Here is an 18,524-nt window from a genome sequence, read left to right as displayed (position 1 = left end):
CATTGAGTATTTTTCACCTCCTGTGGCATTGCTTTGGTGTCAGCATTGTTGATGCATAAAGGAATTGGATGGTCCCAGGTGGGCCTTGTTGGTCACAGTGGGGGTTATTTATGAAAGGCAAATCCACTTTGCACTACAAGTGCAAAATGCACTTGAAACTGCACTGACAGTGCACTTGGAAGTGCAGTCGCTGTAGATCTGAGGGGGACATGCAAGGAAAATAAAAAACAGCATTTTAGCTTGCACCTGATTGGATGATAAAATCAGCAGAGCTTCCCCTCATTTCAAATCCACCCCTCAGATTTACAGCAACTGCACTTCCAAGTGCACTTTCAGTGCAATTTCAAGTGCACTTTGCACTTGTAGTCTGCACTTATACTGCAAAATGGATTTGCCTTTCGTAAATAACCCCTATATGGTGTATGTGTGTGTTGAATATATGCACGTGGTCGTTCCACAACAATGAAATCAATGCAATCTTGTAAATAAAAAATAGTTTTGAGTGTCCCTGCTGTTTTTCAAGCTGTTACCTTGTTAAAAGGTGACACCCTGGGGTTGATTTACTAAAACTGGAGAGTGCAAAATCTGGTGAAGCTGTACATGGTAGCCAATCAGCTTCTAACTTCAGCTTATTCAATTAAGTTTTGATAATAAAACCTGGAAGCTGATTGGTTTCTATGCAGAGCTGCATCAGATTTTGCACTCTCCAGTTTTAGTAAATCAACCCCCTGTGTCTTTAAAATGTTGGTCCGCACATGGCATGCTGACTTTCTCTAGCAATAGCACTAAAACCTGATGTAATTCTAACATTTCCAAAACGTATAAAAGGTTTTAGGTTTTGATACCACTTAAATCCATCCCAGCACAAATCAGTTTAAACTTGCAAGCACACTTACGTGACCAGAGAATGATTTCAAAATGACATGAACATAACAAACTTTTTTATTTGCTTTACAGATAATGGAAAGCCTCCAACACTGGTGACAAGTATGATTGACTACAACATGCCAATAACTATGGCTTATATGAAGCACATGAAACTTCAGCTCTTAAATTCACAACAAGATGAGGTAAAGTGTGTTATAGATTGCAGTTAAGGGCTATTATGACAATTCACAATGCAGTTCCTAGGTTACCCTTAGGCCATTTATTACAAAAAGAATTTACCAAAGCCGGCCATACGTGGATCGATATCCAGCCAGTGACCCCCAAAATTCAATCCATGTATGGGCAGTCTTATTGTACCAAAGTCAAGCCATTGATCAATTTGGGTGCAACCAGCCTTTAAGATTTTTTTAGATTTGATTACTGCCAGCAGCTATAGTTACTAGCAACAATGGTGTTCTGCTGCCCGGGAAGGCTTCCTGCAACCCCTGGCAGAACACAATAGCGCTGCGGGTAGTTGACTGCTGATGGGGGAATCAAGTGATTTTCTTTCCTTCCACCCGTGGACTGCTTTAGTGACCCCTTTATTGCTTTTAAAACTTAAATTACAAAGCTATTGTTAAGACAAACGTTAAGCATACATAACAGTGAGTAAATATACCAAATGAATAACTAGTTATCTGTTCTTGCTTTTTTGTGTTTTTAAAGGTGCAAGTTTTTTTCTCTTTGAAGTAAAAAAAACAATGCTTCATAAAGTTTTTGGCCTGTAGTGGGAAAGGAAGCTGGTCTCCGGAGTTGGTTTTGCGCAATCTGGACAGCAAACTAGCTATGACACAAAACTGACCTGATTCACTAAAGAGAAAATACAAATGTTTGTACAATAAACATGGCGACCACTTAGATCAGTTTACACCTGGCATTAGAAAGGTGCACTTGGGCAGGGCAATTCACAGAACATTAAGAAAGTACAAATGTTTGCATTTGAGGAAAAAAAATCCATTTGTTCAAGTGCTTGCATTTGTTTTTGATTCAAGGAAGTTCTTTTGCACAGCATTCTGATGTCAAGTTTTGCACATTTTTCTGCTGATATACTTTATGGGCAAACATTTTGCCATGCAGACTGGGGCAGTGTACAGGCATAACAGGGAGGAGAGTGCCCCTGGAAAGACAAGACAGTTGTCAGGAGCCATGGTAAGCAGTGGTAATCCTGCATTACATACCAAATGAAGCATAATATAAAGGAGAATTTAATTTGGAAACTTAATTGAAAAAAAAAAGATTTTCAATTTTACTTACTAAGAATTATGAAAAAAATTAATTCCACTCTATTATTACTATATACACATACATGGACAAATTACTGAGATCAGGTGTTTCCAGCGAAGGTTACTGTTAATGCTACAACATACTGTACAAAGACATGTTAGACCATTGTGTGATTTCAACCTTTTAGCAACAGCTTCCCAGTTCTTTCATAACTGTACCCTTTGGACAAAGGCAGGTACATAAAGACATGGGATAACAAGTTTGCCATGGAGGGACTCCACTGCCTGCACTGAGCCCTGACTGCAACACTACAAAACACATTTTAATGAATTGGAGCGCTGATTGTGAACCATGTCTTCTCATATGTCATCAGTATGTGACATTACAAATGCTCTTTTTGCTGAGCAGGCACAATTCCCACAAACACACTCCAAAATCTTGAAGAAAGACTTCCTATATAGGTGGAGGCTGTTATAGCCACAAAAGACTAGGAGATGGAGGCCTTCTGGCCACTGAAACTCTCACATAACTTACACAAATGACTTCCTCTTCTTTGCTATAAGCAAAATATCAATTGTGTTCAGCAGAAGAAACTTTCTGAATCTGCCACTTAAAATGCCCTTGAAGAGACCTGAAATCCTTGATGAATCAGCCACAAAATGGGCTTGGAGTATGAGTGCTTTTACCACGTGCTAAACTGCACATGCATACTTTTTTTGCATCTATATTTCACACACAATAAAAATTTAGCTTAAAGAAAGTAGTATTTTTTTATGTAATTAAAAAAGTTAGCATTTTAAAAAACATGCAGACTTATTTCCCCCTTCCACCCAATCACTCTTTGGACTGTTAAAGCCCCGTACTCACAGGCTGAATGTCAGGATTCTCAGAGAGAGAGATCAGAGTATTCTGGGGGCCTGTCCCCTGTCAGAACACAACAGCTCAGCGGGGTAGATCACTGTACTAACCTTGCATGGTTAGTACAGCAACTCTGACCAGAGCTGTCAGTTTGTACCTTGCATTTTGCTGTTTCTCAATAGCTAAAACACTAGCTGTACACGATCTGATGTTGTTTTTGCTTATCCTGACTAGATATCAGCTAAACTAGTTACAACAGTACAATAGGTTTTCTACTTTTTGCAAAATATGACTGTAATTCACACACATATACAGTATATTTCAACATAAAATTAGTCTCTTACAAAACCCCGATTTACAGGTGCTTTTGTTCCATTTGAACTCTACAGGTATTCTTGTGACAACAATTACAGCTAAATGGAAAGACATTGCTGGACACAACAGAAAACCAAGTACTACTGGTTAGCAGAACAGTGGGGTGGATGCCCTATGTGCTTTTACAAGGAGTAAAAAACATCAGAGGTCCTCCTTTTTGTCTTACACAGAAATTCAATTTAAAATAGATCTAAAATTGTATTAACTATTCACCAAAGATGCAGTCCCTCCCAGCCCTTCCCAATAATAATTTAAAAAAAAATGTCAAACCTCTAATCAAATGCTTTTATTCTAGCAGTAGACCAGAAGTCTACGTAGCTGGCCAGCATTTGTGCTGCTGCACCCAGACGACTCAGAAAAAGCTTTGCAGTCAAAGCTGTACCTGTATGGATCTACCCGCTGCCAAAAAAAGTGTTTGATGGTATGAAAACATAGGCTTGCAATACCCAGTTTGATTTTCTCTCGTTCAGCCTGTGGGCTAAACAAGAGCAAATCAATTGAATTGCCCATCCATGCTAAAAAGCATTTATGGAGGAATATCAATTGCTGACCATTGTAATCATTACCTGCACCACCCAAACAGTGACTGCATCTGATAGCATTTGTTTGGCCATTATTTTTCCACCCAGCTCAGTCAATTTTTAAATCATTGTTTATCAAATTGCTCGAATGCCAATTGAATCAGCAAGAATCAGCCAAAATTCAGACACTTTATTGTACCTCACAACTATCAAAATTCAAACTCTAGAATTATTTATTGCCGGAGTAATATTAATGGTGCAATCACCTTACCAAAATCACCCTACTAAGAACAATTCATTGTAAAGAGTACTGACTGATTGCTACACAGATGGAACATCCCTATCTTGTGTCAACTTGAGAGTATATAAACATAAAATGGGTAGAACTACTCCTTGTGGCTTTCTGTATCTCAGACAGTGCAGTTAGCATTTTACTGATTACAGATTTTTAAAAAAATGGATAAACCATCCGAATTCTGTCCAACTTTGAGACAAGAGCAGCAGTAAAGAACAGCCACTGCAAAGCAGGATGAACAAATAAAATTATAAATGGAAATGCTTAAAAACAAAACCCTTGCCAGTTAGATGTTTTACATTAGGGTGATCATATTAACATAAAGCTAAAAAAAAAAGATAGATTCTCTTTAAAGTGATATGTGCTATAATGGCAGTATTGGTTTCACGTTTCATTTTTGCAAGTCTTTCTGGTTTCCGGGTTCTGATGTGAATAGCTGTCCAAGGCATTTGTTGATTGTTATTGCAGTCTAAACTTGGAATACCTACTGCTGTATTGACTGTTAGTGCATCAAGTGAAGTGGTGAATAAAAAGACTTGACACACTTATATCTGGACTGTCAAGGTGTCAGCGTGGATCAGACTGAGTGAGAGATCCCTGAACTGAGAAGCGTGTTGAACACAAGTCATCTATCAGTACCAATAACAATGGATGAGCTGTACCTAGCTACTATACAGCTCTCCGCAAATCTGCTTCTTATATACACATGCTGGGTAATTTATGTCTTTATTAGGTTAAACATCTTTAAAACTGACTCTGGTCTTCCTTTGGGAATAAAAGGAGAGGCTAAACATAGTAATTACCGATTTACTTATATGAAATACACAAAAGCCAAGATACACATAGCCATTAGGATTTACATCTTCTTTAGCTGAGTTTAGGGGGACCTTGTTACATGTGTATCAGAACCCACCTATTGTGATTAGACATTCTGTTCATGTATTTTTTTTCTTAAGTGTACTGGAGAGCCAAGTCGTTCTTTTATCCCATTTATCAGACCCTTATATTGAAAAATCAGTGTACCTAGAAACACGTAACAGCAGTCAGAAGACAGGAAATAATCTGATTGTTGAAGAAAAACCTTTTCTAACATTGACATATATGTGCACACACACATATCTTACAGTATGCTATAGTCTGTCAGCAGTGAAACCACACTGATTTCTGCATTGATAGAACAGCAACATAAATACTAGACTCAGCTATAATCGTTGATGAAGCTAAAAAGATACATCAGTTCAGGGCTGAGGACAAGTTCATTGTGTGATTTACAAAGACAATTTGTGATGTAACTGGGCAGCATCCTCCCAGAATTGTTATCTTAAAATTATAGAAATAGATGATGAGAGGATAGCTGATTAATCATCCAATATCTCTATGCACTGAACCTGTTGCAACTCTCTTACCTTAATTGGGTGTTGTTTACCACCTGAAAAGTACTTGCCCTTTAGGGCACAGTCCTAAAATGATTGCAGAGATTCTTATACATGCTGGAATAAAATTAGCAAACAGTAAAAAGCATCATTTTACATTCATGTGAGCTTTGTACACCATTCATATTTGAATAAAGTAGCCCAGTTGTCACAAGTGATACAGTATTTAGACTGATCATATAAGGCTGGGCTCACACTGATGCAAATTGGAATGCGGGTTTCCCCGCATTCAATTTGCATGAGAGGAGATTGTGACCGGCTCTCAATGGAGCCGATTCACACATCTCCGGGGGGGTCCTGTGCATCTTTGACTCTGTTTCGGGTCCAAATTCGGACCTGATTCGTCCATGAAAAGGAGAACAGGGATGCACCGGACCCCTGCTGTCAGCCGCATCCATATTAGGTGTGAACCCAAAGCTTGTAAACAAAAAATAACATTCCCCAATGGAAGAAGTGCCAGACCAAATTGTAATGAGCCCCTTGCTCGCTCGGTTCCACTCTCCCGACACTCCTCTGCAGCTATAGAATCAGATTGCAGATCGCAACATCTGATTGTTCGGTCATCCAATGCTCCGGGATTAGAACTATAGCTATGTGCCGTTCTAACCCAGTTGTGATAGCTCAGAACAAACACCAGGCAGGCTGTATGTAAGTTCAACCAGGAATCTCTTTTATTCAAAAATACAGGCTCTTTTATACACTAATGCCGCGTACACACGGTCGGACTTTTCGTCTACAAAAGTCCGACAGCCTGTCCGACAGACTTCCGACGTACCTTCGGCGGACTTGCGGCAGACTTTCTTACGAACGGACTTACACACACACGACCACACAAAAGTACGACAGCCTAGTACGCGGTGACGTACACCAAGTCCGACGAGACTATAAAACGGAAGTTCAATAGCCCGTACGACACCCTTTGGGCTCCTTCTGCTAATCTCGTGTTTATCTCGTGTTAGTAGAAGTTTGGTGAGAGACGATTCGCGCTTGTGAGACTCGTATTTTTCAGTTCGTTTTAACTGTTGTTCAGTCTGTGCTTGTGAGGTTTGTATCTGCTTTTCAGTGCGTTTGGTCAGTTGGCATTGAGAAATCTTTGTTTTATTGGCCGCTCGTTCCTGATTTTCAGGTCGTTCTTCACAGGCCTTGCTGTTCTTCAGTGCGTTCTGTTTAGTGCGTTCTGACCAGCCGACCGTTTTGAAGCCATGTTACCTGTACGTACTCGTCGTCGAGCTCGTGCATTGTATGTGCTTGGTGCTGTAGTTTATTCTTCAGCCCAAGACCAGTCCATGAACAGGGCGAGGAGGAGTTCATGGACCAAGAATTGGTTGCTTCAGCGTGACCAGTTCTGTCACATGCCTTTGCTCCGTGAGATCCGTGAGAATAATCCTGAGGATTTCAGGAACTTTCTCCGGATGACGGACCCCGTTTTTGACCGTTTGTTGGCTTTGCTGACCCCCTATATCAGCAGGCAGGATACCTGCATGAGGCAAGCCATCACTCCGGAGCAGAGGCTGGTCGCTACCTTGCGGTATTTGGCCACAGGGAGTAGCCTGCAGGACCTTAAGTTCTCGACAGGCATCTCCCCCCAGGCTCTGGGGATCATTATCCCAGAGACCTGTTCTGCCATCATACAGGTCCTGCAGAAGGACTATATTAAGGTAAGATATTTTTCTTTTATTAGCATCACATGTTCTTTTATGTAATCTTTGATAATATAATGTATTTCTTGCTTCAAACACTACTTACCATCATTGCAATATAGTGTGAATGTCCCCTTTTTATCCTCACACATGCTGGATTTTTTTCCTGTTATTTTTTGTCATGCATGTATATTTTCCTTCAATAACCTTCCCAGCATGAAGTGATGGGAACATATCCACCTAGTCTACTCATTTGGAATGTATTTTGTTTGAGTGTATTTAGTGTGCTGCTAATGAGCAATTATCTAGATTTCACAAACCCCCCCCCCCCCCACCTAAACTCACTCCAAATAGTGTGCTGCTAATGAGCAATTATCTAGATTTCACAACCCCCCCCCCACCTAAACTCACTCCAAATAGTGTGCTGCTAATGAGCAATTATCTAGATTTCACAACCCCACCCCCCCCCCACCTAAACTCACTCCAAATAGTTTGCTGCTAATGAGCAATTATCTAGATTTCACAACCCCACCCCCCCCCCCACCTAAACTCACTCCAAATAGTGTGCTGCTAATGAGCAATTATCTAGATTTCACAACCCCACCCCCCCCCCACCTAAACTCACTCCAAATAGTGTGCTACTAATGAGCAATTATCTAGATTTCACAACCCCACCCCCCCCCACCTAAACTCACTCCAAATAGTGTGCTGCTAATGAGCAATTATCTAGATTTCACAACTCCACCCCCCCCCCACCTAAACTCACTCCAAATAGTGTGCTGCTAATGAGCAATTATCTAGATTTCACAACCCCCCCCCCCCCCCCCACCTAAACTCACTCCAAATAGTGTGCTGCTAATGAGCAATTATCTAGATTTCACAACCCCACCCCCCCCCCCACCTAAACTCACTCCAAATAGTGTGCTGCTAATGAGCAATTATCTAGATTTCACAACCCCACCCCCCCCCCCCCCACCTAAACTCACTCCAAATAGTTTGCTGCTAATGAGCAATTATCTAGATTTCACAACCCCCCCACCCCCACCCTCGTTAAAATTTGCTGGAATGTTCTGTGGTGTTGATTTGTCTAAAGCAAATATATGTTGCACTTTGCAAAATGCATGTGCACTCTACAAGTGCATTTGTTCCAGTGCTTTAGTAAATGAGCAGAAGCTCTGCTGATTTCCATCATCAAATCATATGCAAGCCTCAAAGTGTTTTCATTAATTGCCCTTGCATGTGATTGTGTACTCCTTGCAACATGAATGCCTTTTTACATTACCTCATTTACTGTAAGCTGGTTAGCAACTGCACCTGCAGAGTGCGACAACTGCAGTCTTGTAGCCTTTTTAGTCCCTAAATTCCTGCGTGTCCTAAAAGTAATTTTTTTTAGGGATTTCACAACCCCCTAAAATGTAATCAATGTTCCATCAGAGGGGGTGAGCAATCTGATAAGTGTGCCTTTCCATATTAGTTATTCCAGAACAATTAAATTATTGAATGTTATACTGATGCTGGGGAATAATGTTTTTAATTGTCTAATTTTCTTGCAATGTTAGCTTCCAAATTAATTGATTTTGGTTTTCTTGTTTGATTTCCCAGTTTCCTTCAACGCCACAGGAATGGCAGACTGTGGCATCCCATTTTGCCAGCCGTTGGGACTTTCCCAATTGTGGAGGGGCTATAGATGGGAAACATGTCCACATTGTGCCACCACCCCATTCGGGGTCATATTATTTTAATTATAAGGGGTTCCACAGTATTGTTTTAATGGCGGTGGTGTCGGCACACTATGATTTTTTATATGTGGACGTGGGGAAGAATGGCCGGATGTCGGATGGAGGAGTATTTGCCCAGACGGAGTTCTGCCAGCGTCTCCAGAGTGGTGGCCTGGGATTGCCACCTGATGAGGATAACGTGGAAGGACTCCCCTTTGTCTTCATTGCCGATGAAGCCTTCGCTCTCAGCAAGCACCTCATGAGGCCATTCCCCCAAAGAACACTCACCCCGGAGAGGAGGGTTTTTAATTACCGGCTGGCCAGAGCTAGAAGAGTGGTTGAGAATGCGTTTGGAATTCTGGCCAGCCGGTTCCGCCTGTTTCAAACAGCCATTAATTTGGCGGAATACAAACTTAATTTTATCGTTTTATCGTGCTGCATTCTGCACAACTTTTTAAATAAGCATTCTACAAATTATATAGGCACAGTTGGGCCTGAGGCCGGACAAATAGAAGCCAACCTTACAGGCCTGGATACTGTCCGTACTGGCTTGGCCCCCCAAAGTGCCCGTCAAGTTAGACAGCAATATGTTAATTATTTTATGGGTAGGGGGGCCATTGCAATGGGCCAGGATATATAATTTTTGACAATAAAAAAATTATTGATGAAATCTTGCATTATATTTATTGCTTGCCTTTCTTTTGGGCTGTCTCCTAGGTTATGGTCGAGCAGTTGTAGTGCCAACTGTATTGTAATTTTAAATGTCTAAATAAGCTCCATTGCCACTGTAAACAACTTTTTTACAATTATAACTAAAATGATACTGAGCCTTGAAATAACAAACCACACATTTATTTAATTCCTATAAGGAGATGTTTTTATTAATGGTTGTTATGCATTCAGTTCTGCATTTAGTATAAAATGTTCATAGACAAAAATAGAATGATATCTTAATAATGTAGCAAAATATAATTATATCTAAATATTTATACCTAATCCACAAAAAAATATTTTTGGCTTTTTGATTTTCACAAACAGGCTTTTTTTTTTGTTTTGGGAAAATCAAGTTTTGTTTTGTGTTTTTTTTTTTTTGTTTTTTAAAGCAATTTTTTTGTTTATGTTTTTTTTTTTTTTAGCAAGTTATTTTTGTTTTTATTATTTTTTTTTAAGAAAGTTTGTATATTTTTTTTTTTGGTTTTTTAAAATCAAGTGTTTTTTATTTTTTTTGGTTTTTTAAAATCAAGTTTTTTATTTTTTTTGGTTTTTTAAAATCAAGTTTTTTATTTTTTTTGGTTTTTTAAAATCAAGTTTTTTATTTTTTTTGGTTTTTTAAAATCAAGTTTTTTATTTTTTTGGTTTTTTAAAATCAAGTTTTTTCTTTTTTTTGGTTTTTTAAAATCAAGTTTTTTCTTTTTTTTGGTTTTTTAAAATCAAGTTTTTTATTTTTTTTGGTTTTTTAAAATCAAGTTTTTTATTTTTTTTGGTTTTTTAAAATCAAGTTTTTTATTTTTTTTTGGTTTTTTAAAATCAAGTTTTTTATTTTTTTTGGTTTTTTAAAATCAAGTTTTTTTTTTTTTTTTTTTTTTTTGTGTTTTTTTGAAAATCAATTTTTATTTTTTTGTGGATTTTTGAGGTATTTCCGAGAAACAGCCCTCCTTTTTTACATTAGGTTAAACAGCCATTTATGTTCTGGCAAAAAAAAAAAAGAGAAGGCCCAGAATGGGGTCAGCAAAACAGGAAATGAAGGACATGATTGATGTTTTGGGGTTTAAAAAAGGGCATTTAGATTCGACCCAAAACATCAATCATGTCCTTCATTTCCTGCTGCATACGATCCAGCCGATTCCGCATTTGATCGATCTCCCCATTCCAGGCCATGATTTGAGCAATTAGCCGTTGGGCACTGTCTGTGGTGAAATAGTCAGTTGGACCTAAAGTGGAATGAAAAAAAAAATATGTTTAGAAATATGCACACATAAGTTTACCTTACCATAAAGCTGGTGTCTCAAACACTGACCTGGTGGGGTGCCCATGTCGCAAACTTCATGAACATCCTCGGGGGTGGCGCTGTTGCTTGACTCAAGCACAACCAGATCACCTAAAATAGAGTAGAAAAATTACATAAAATAAAAGGCAGCCATGCATAGATTACCGTAAGCTGGTGTGTCAGACACTCACCTGGTGGGGTGCCCATGTCGCCCACCTCTCCTTCCTCCACATCCTCAATGGGACTTGGGCTTATTTCCCAATCATTTTTTGCTTGGGGTGGACTGTCTTCTGGTTGTTGGCTGAGTGATTTTTCCCCTATGTGAAACAAAAAATTATTAATCTAATTAGCACACAGATATTTTAGTACATAGTAATTTTCCAACATTTGTAATGAAGTGGTTTGTGTAGAGTTCCTATTTTACCTCAATATTTAAAATTAGAAAGACATATCGGATAGATAGATATCAATATCTCAAAATATAGTTAATAATCTTTTGATCTCTCTCTATATCTGGAACAAAATCTCAAACTATCTAACTAAATGTAAAGCCAAAAAATTAAGATAACTTCAAATCTTCAAAAAGAATGTTTTACATTTCTATATCTATCTATCTACCTATCTCTATATTTCTCTCTCTCTCTATATATATTTCTCTCTCTCTCTCTATATATATATCTCTATTTCTATATCTCAATAGATATATATATATATATATATATATATATATATATATATATATATATATATCTATCTCTCTCTCTCTCTCTCTCTCTCTCTCTCTCTCTCTCTCTCTCTCTCTCTCTCTAGTTATATATATATATATATATATATATATAGTTATATATATATAGTTATATATATATATATATATATATATATATATAGTTATATATATATATAGTTATATATATATATATATATATATATATATAGTTATATATTTATATATATATATATATAGTTATATATATATGTATATATATATATGTATATATATATATGTATATATATGTATGTGTATATATATATATGTATATGTATATATATGTATGTGTGTGTATATATATATATATATATATATATATATATATATATATATATATATATATATATATATATATATATATGTATATATATATATATATATATATGTATATGTATATATATATATATATATATATATATATATACATGTATATATATGTGTATATGTATATATAGATATATATCTATAGATATGTAACGAGGTTTCTTAAAAGATCGTTTAAAACGATGAAAACAAAAATCGGATAGGAAGGAAAAGCACATGGAGCAATATACAAGGTAATAAACACAAGAGAAAAACACGACAAGTACTTACTTTTTTTAAGAACTTTCCGGATACGTCGGTATTGATCCGGCTCCCTGAGTTTCAGGTCAGACCATCTTTTTCGCAGTTGATCTTTGGAGCGCTGGACCCCAAAAGATGCCTGCAAAGTCTCCACGACCTTCGCCATTATTTTGGCCTTGCGCAAATTTGGCCGTGCGTACGGCCCATAATTGCCATCATAGTCGTCTTTGTGAAGAATGGCCACCATCTCCACCATCTCTTTAAAACTCATATTAGAGGCCTTAAATCTAGGCCTCATAGATTTCGCTGACGTTCCTGCCTCCGGGCTGTCTCCACTACCTGAGGTCGTCAACATTTCAGGTGTCTCCGCCATTCTTTAACTCCACTACGCGCCGTAACAAAAAATGGGCGGAGAACATGAGTTAAAATCGAACGTCAGGGGCGGGCGACGCAGGCGGAGTTTCACACATGCGTAGTGTATAAAGAGCCTTGCGCACGTGTCGTACGTACGTTCTGTGCGTCGAATTAGGGGGCGGAGAACATGAGTTAATTTCGAACGTCAGGGGCGGGCGACGCAGGCGGAGTTTCACACATGCGTAGTGTATAAAGAGCCTTGCGCACGTGTCGTGCGTACGTTCTGTGCGTCGAATTAGGGGGCGGAGAACATGAGTTAATTTCGAACGTCAGGGGCGGGCGACGCAGGCGGAGTTTCACACATGCGTAGTGTATAAAGAGCCTTGCGCACGTGTCGTACGTACGTTCTGTGCGTCGAATTAGGGGGCGGAGAACATGAGTTAATTTCGAACGTCAGGGGCGGGCGACGCAGGCGGAGTTTCACACATGCGTAGTGTATAAAGAGGGGCCTTGCGCACGTGTCGTACGTACGTTCTGTGGTAGGTGATAGTGGACCTGGACGTTACAAAACGAAGGTAATTTTAGATATTTTTTTTTTTTTTTTGGTTTTTATGGTCATGACTTTGTAGCAAGCGGCCTATATGGCTTGATAGATTGATGAGGCCTACATAGGGAGAAGATGATGAGGGGTTAGCCGAAACCTATAATAAAAGTGTTTTTTGTCTTGTGACTTCATCTTTTCCAGATATAATGAATCCCCTATTTAAGGATCCAGAGTTCCTTACATCTTTTATTTCCAAATATCGAGAGATGAGGAATTTGTGGGAGGTGAAACACCCTCAGTATTATGCTAAGCATGTGAGGAAGTCAACGCTGGAGAGACTTCTGGCCTTTGTCCAGGCGACCATCCCGGAAGCAACAATGGAGACATTGCTCAAGAAAATTGGGGTCTTGAGGAACATGTATAAGAGGGAGCATAAGAAGATCCAGGAATCAAGGAGATCAGGAGCATCAGCAGATGATGTTTATGTACCCAGGCTGTGGTACTACAATCAACTCCGTTTTCTGGATGACCAGAATGAAGCCAGGCCATCACTTTCAACCCTTCCCTCCACCCTTCCCTCCACCCTTCCCTCCACCCCAGCAGAGGCTGATGAGGAGCAAGCTGGGTCTTCCATCCTGGATGAACCAGATATGACCATCTGGAGTCAGGTAAATTATTTTAACAAATATTTACTGTACTAATATTAATGATGTTAACTGGATGTTATAATTGTCTAAAATAATTTGGCACTCAAAATTGGGTATACATATCAATTGACAGTAGTGGCTAAATATGTTTGGCACCTGCTTGAAATAATTAGGGTGTCTGATTAGACTCTTTTATTAAAGAGAAGTATTCACATTGAATTTGCTATTCATGAGAAGCAAACTGTGTGTCATTGATGAACCCCAAAAAATATACTCAAACTATTGTCCTTTTTTTATACACAGGATGAGTCCATCCAGGAGGAATGTGGGGAAAGTGGCAGGCAGGAGGAGACCGGGCCCATGGACAGCCTGGAGGAGGCCGGATTCACCATCATCCTGGAGGAGGCTGGGCCCAGTGTCAGGCAGGAGGTGGCTGCTCCCAGTGAGGTGGCTGCTCCCAGTGAGGTGGCTGGGCCAAGTGAGGTGGCTGGGCCAAGTGAGGTGGCTGGGCCCAGTAGGAGCCTGACCGAATCCCAAGTGCCTCCCCTCCACCTTCCCAAAAAAAGGGCCAGGAAGGGGATGGTCACACAGGACGCATCCCTGCGCCTCATGCAAGAGGCCACCCGTTTTTTAACAAGCCCCCCCGAAGCGGAAGAATCCTATGGCTGCTACTTAGCCAGCAGGCTTCTTCAGATGGATTGGGAGCAGCGCCTCATTTGTGAGCGCCTATTTGGGGAAACAATCCATAAGGGGCTGCAGGGCACGCTAACACAAAACACCCAACTACATGAGGCAGCCCCCCCTCCTCCTCCTCCTCCTGCCACAACTGAAACACCAGAGCCACAGCCTCAAAAGAAGGCTACAGGGAAGGCTGCAGGGCAGCGTGGAGGAAAGGCTGCAGGGAAGAGAAGAAAATGATGACCTGGGTTCAGTCTGGTCTGACAGAAGACGCAGGCTGTTGTAGGACCACAGTCTGGGGACATCTAGATCATCTGCTGGTGCTGTTGATCTCTGGGATTCTTGGACCAGATTGTGCTCCCTCTTATATGGACTCCTCAAGATCCCAATTTTCTGGTACACCGACTTTTTCCAGCGTTGACTTCCTCTTTATTTTATTTTGACCATGAATAAATGGATATTTTTTGAGTTTAGCAAAAGACTTTATGTGTTTTCTTTGAAATCATTGATTTTACACACAATGTTAAATTAACAAGGGACAACAATCTCATTGAGTTTGAAAAAAAACACACCAAAAATACATTACTAATGTTAATAATGTTCAAGTGGTAAGTCTTGAAAATCAAAAAAATTACGTAACCAAAAACGGTGCTTTGGGTTAACTTTATCTAAAAACTAAAAAATAAACACTATAAAAAAAAAAAATAATAATGGGTTCTTTGTGTTAACTTTACAAACCTAAAAAAAAAAAAAAAAAAAAAAAAAAAAGGGGAAAAAGTATTATTAGTATGGAAACATTGTTTTAAAAAGGCATACTATATCATTCATGAGATCAAAGAGAAAAAGAATCCAGAAATCAGTTTGGGAGAACTCTGATTATGAACAGCAAAACACCTTCGTTCTTTAGAGCCTTCGTAAAGAAGAAATAAAATGCGCTGCATTGAACGATCACAGATTTTGCAGCGTGATGAATGTGCTACCTACAATACGAACACTAGTTTTACTAGACCGAGTGCTTCCGTTTAGTTTTTGCTTATGAGCATGCGTCGTTTTTTTGTCCGTCGGACTAGCATACAGACGAGCGGACTTCGGGGTCCGTCGTACTTACGACGTAAAGATTTGAAGCATGCTTCAAATCTAAAGTCCGTCGGATTTTAGGCTAAAAAAGTCCGTTGAAAGTCCGGAGAAGCCCACACACGATCGAATTACCAGCCAGCTTTAGTCCGTCAGCGTCCGTTGGACTTTTGTAGACGAAAAGTCCGACCGTGTGTACGCGGCATAACAGTGGAGGTGCATACCTCCGGCTCATATTACTCTAACAATACACCTGTAACCTAATTAACCTAATTAACATGGGCTAATTAACTAATCCCTTTAGACAGCCTAGATGACTCAGACATGACCTTTAGGCCAGACTGGCCATCTTGTAGTTCAGAAAATCCAATCAACATTATCACAATAGCAGAGTTAATTAAACACAAACAACAATGGGGATCTAATGACTCTTAGATCCCATACTAGAGACTTATTTACAAACACATTTTAGCAGACAACAGATAGGTAGCTGGAATTGATGACATTAGCATTTAACAGTAGGAGTCCCAACGGTATGAATCAGTCATTATTCCAATATGGCAAATCCAGGGTCCCCAGAGTTTGTGTGTCCTGGGGGACCAGGACCCGAATCTACAGTAATACCACCTCAAGGGTCCCCAGGCATACAGCTCACAAAGAACACCATTCCCCCAAATGCCAGGGCCCATGATCGATCGGAAAGAGGCTAGCATATAGTCCCCTCCAAAAGTCTCTCTCCCGGCTAGGTCTGTCACACAAATAATAAGTCCAAATTAGATTATAGGTTCACACTAAAAAACAGCCAAAGGATTTTGGGGGCCATGAGAAACTTCCCTTTCATAAGGGCTTCAGTTAAAAGAAGACCTTTGAGGCTGGGTTCACACATATACGATGCGAGAACCGGCCCGATTCCTGTGCAGGTTCCCGCATTGCATGTCACTCACAGGGAGTTCACACTGCCCTCTATGAACTGCTGCGGGTGTCAATAGAAAGTTAATGACACCCCCAGATCAGTTTGCAGATCGCAGTGCGAACTGTCAAATGGTACAGGAATCGGATCACATAGGTGTGAACACCCATGCAATCTGATTTCAGTGCGGACAAAAAAAAGGGTCCTGCACCATTTTAGTGCGAATGCGATGCAATTTCAGCGATACAGTTTGTATGGCTGAATTTGCAGCGCACAGACATGTGATCTGCACTGCAATGCAGTGCAAATCACATGCTATGTCTGTGTTCGCATCAGTGTAACCCAGCCTGAAAGGTCTTAAAACAGCGCTTTTCTGTGTGAATCTATGTAGGGAAGATAATTGTTGGACCAGGAGAGTTAACAGACAGCATAATCTTCGTAAGCAATCAAGATCTTGCCCCAGAAACGCAGCGGCTAGTGCTTTCATAACATGTTACACCTTGAATATGGGTGTTACATGTAACATATTATGAAAGGTAAACTTATCCTTTAAGGATCTCTCTGTCCAGTTTTGTTGGCAAATAAACTTGTAATAATTATCGATTTTTATTCTGTAAGCTACCCAGTGGTTTGTGTTCTTCAGAAATCCTGGCTTTTAACAATGTAAACTTTATACCTGCAGGATGAAAGCTCTATAGAAAGTGATGAATTTGACATGAGCGACTCCACCAGGATGTCAGCTGTGAATTCTGACCTCAGCTCCAACCTTGAAGAAAGGATGCAAAGTCCCCAGAATCTTCATGGACAGCAAGATGGTGAGTTAATTTTAATACATCTGTAAGATGTATAACTTAATTTTACAGCTTGGTCATATACAGTCAGTTCTCTTTTTACAACGTATTTAAAGAGCAATTTTCACAAAGTAAAGTTATATAAAAGAAAAAAATATTTTGAGGTAAGTGTGTAAAACAAATACTATACCAGTGTCTCCTGCTCTACTATGCAAACTGTGAACCAAATTTGTGTAAAAACAAGATTTCATAAATTTAAGAAAACTGCACATGTGAAATAAAGGTAGTACCAAGAGTATATTTTTTAAAAAAACTTTCTTGTCCAGTAAACCTAAAGAAAAAAAAACAGCTGCACATGTTAAAGTGAACCTCTGGGGGGAAAAAGCAAACTGTAAAACAAATGGGGCTACAAGTATTGAGAAATACAAATGGGAAAGTATTCAGTCAGAATAGACATTTTAATTTGGTTACCAAGATAAAAGGTATTTCACAGCTTTCCAACATACTTTCCTTAAAGGTAAATAGGGAGGTATTGGCATTGCATTGTGAGATGCCAGGTAAACATACCAGATCTCCCACGTTAAGGTTAACGCACAACTAAACCCACCTTTTCAACTGTTTCTTAAAAAAAAAAAACTCAAGTTAAAAATGTTCACTAGATATTAATAAAGTAGATGAACATAATTATTTGACCCCCTGCAGATTTTGTAAGTTGCACGCTTACAAAGAAATGAAGGGTCTATAATTTTATCATAGGAATATTTTAAATGATAGAGACAGACTATCAACCAAAAATCCAGAAAAAAACACATAATACAAATGTTATAAATTGAGTTGCAGTTCAGCGAGTAAAATAAGTATTTAATCCCCAAGCAAAACATGACTTAGTACTTGGTGGAGAAACTCTTGTTTGCAAGCACAGAGGTAAGACGTTTCTTGTAGTTAGTTACCAGGTTTGCACACATCTCAGAAGGGATTTAGGTCCACTCTTCCATAAAGATCTTCTGTAAATAATTAAGGTTTATTGGCTGTCACTTGGCAACTCGAGGTTTCAGCTCCCTCCAAATATTTTCTATGGGATTAAGGTCTGGAGACTGGCTAGGCCACTCCATGACCTCAATGTGCTTCTTCTTGAGTCACTCTTATGTTTTGGGTCATTGTCATGCTGAAAGACCCATCCATGACCCATCCTTAGTTTTCTGGTTGAGGGATGGA

The 18,524-nt window shown here is 39.3% G+C and overlaps 1 protein-coding gene across 2 annotated transcripts in view; it reads left to right on the top strand.

Annotated features, from left to right (window-relative positions):
* The window catches only part of NOL4 (nucleolar protein 4), a 428,096-nt gene that overhangs the window by 260,784 nt on the left and 148,788 nt on the right, over positions 1-18,524 (top strand). For both annotated transcript variants that reach the window (XM_073631542.1, XM_073631541.1), the window contains exons 4-5: positions 958-1,070; positions 17,201-17,333. In XM_073631542.1, coding sequence (XP_073487643.1) covers positions 958-1,070; positions 17,201-17,333 — 246 coding nt within the window. The remainder of the gene's footprint in view (positions 1-957; positions 1,071-17,200; positions 17,334-18,524) is intronic.

The sequence above is a fragment of the Aquarana catesbeiana genome, linkage group LG05 (genome assembly GCF_042186555.1).
Source record: "Aquarana catesbeiana isolate 2022-GZ linkage group LG05, ASM4218655v1, whole genome shotgun sequence".
NCBI lineage: Eukaryota > Metazoa > Chordata > Amphibia > Anura > Ranidae > Aquarana > Aquarana catesbeiana.
Note: the sequence above shows the minus strand (reverse complement) of the source record. Positions and strands in the feature narration are given on the sequence as shown.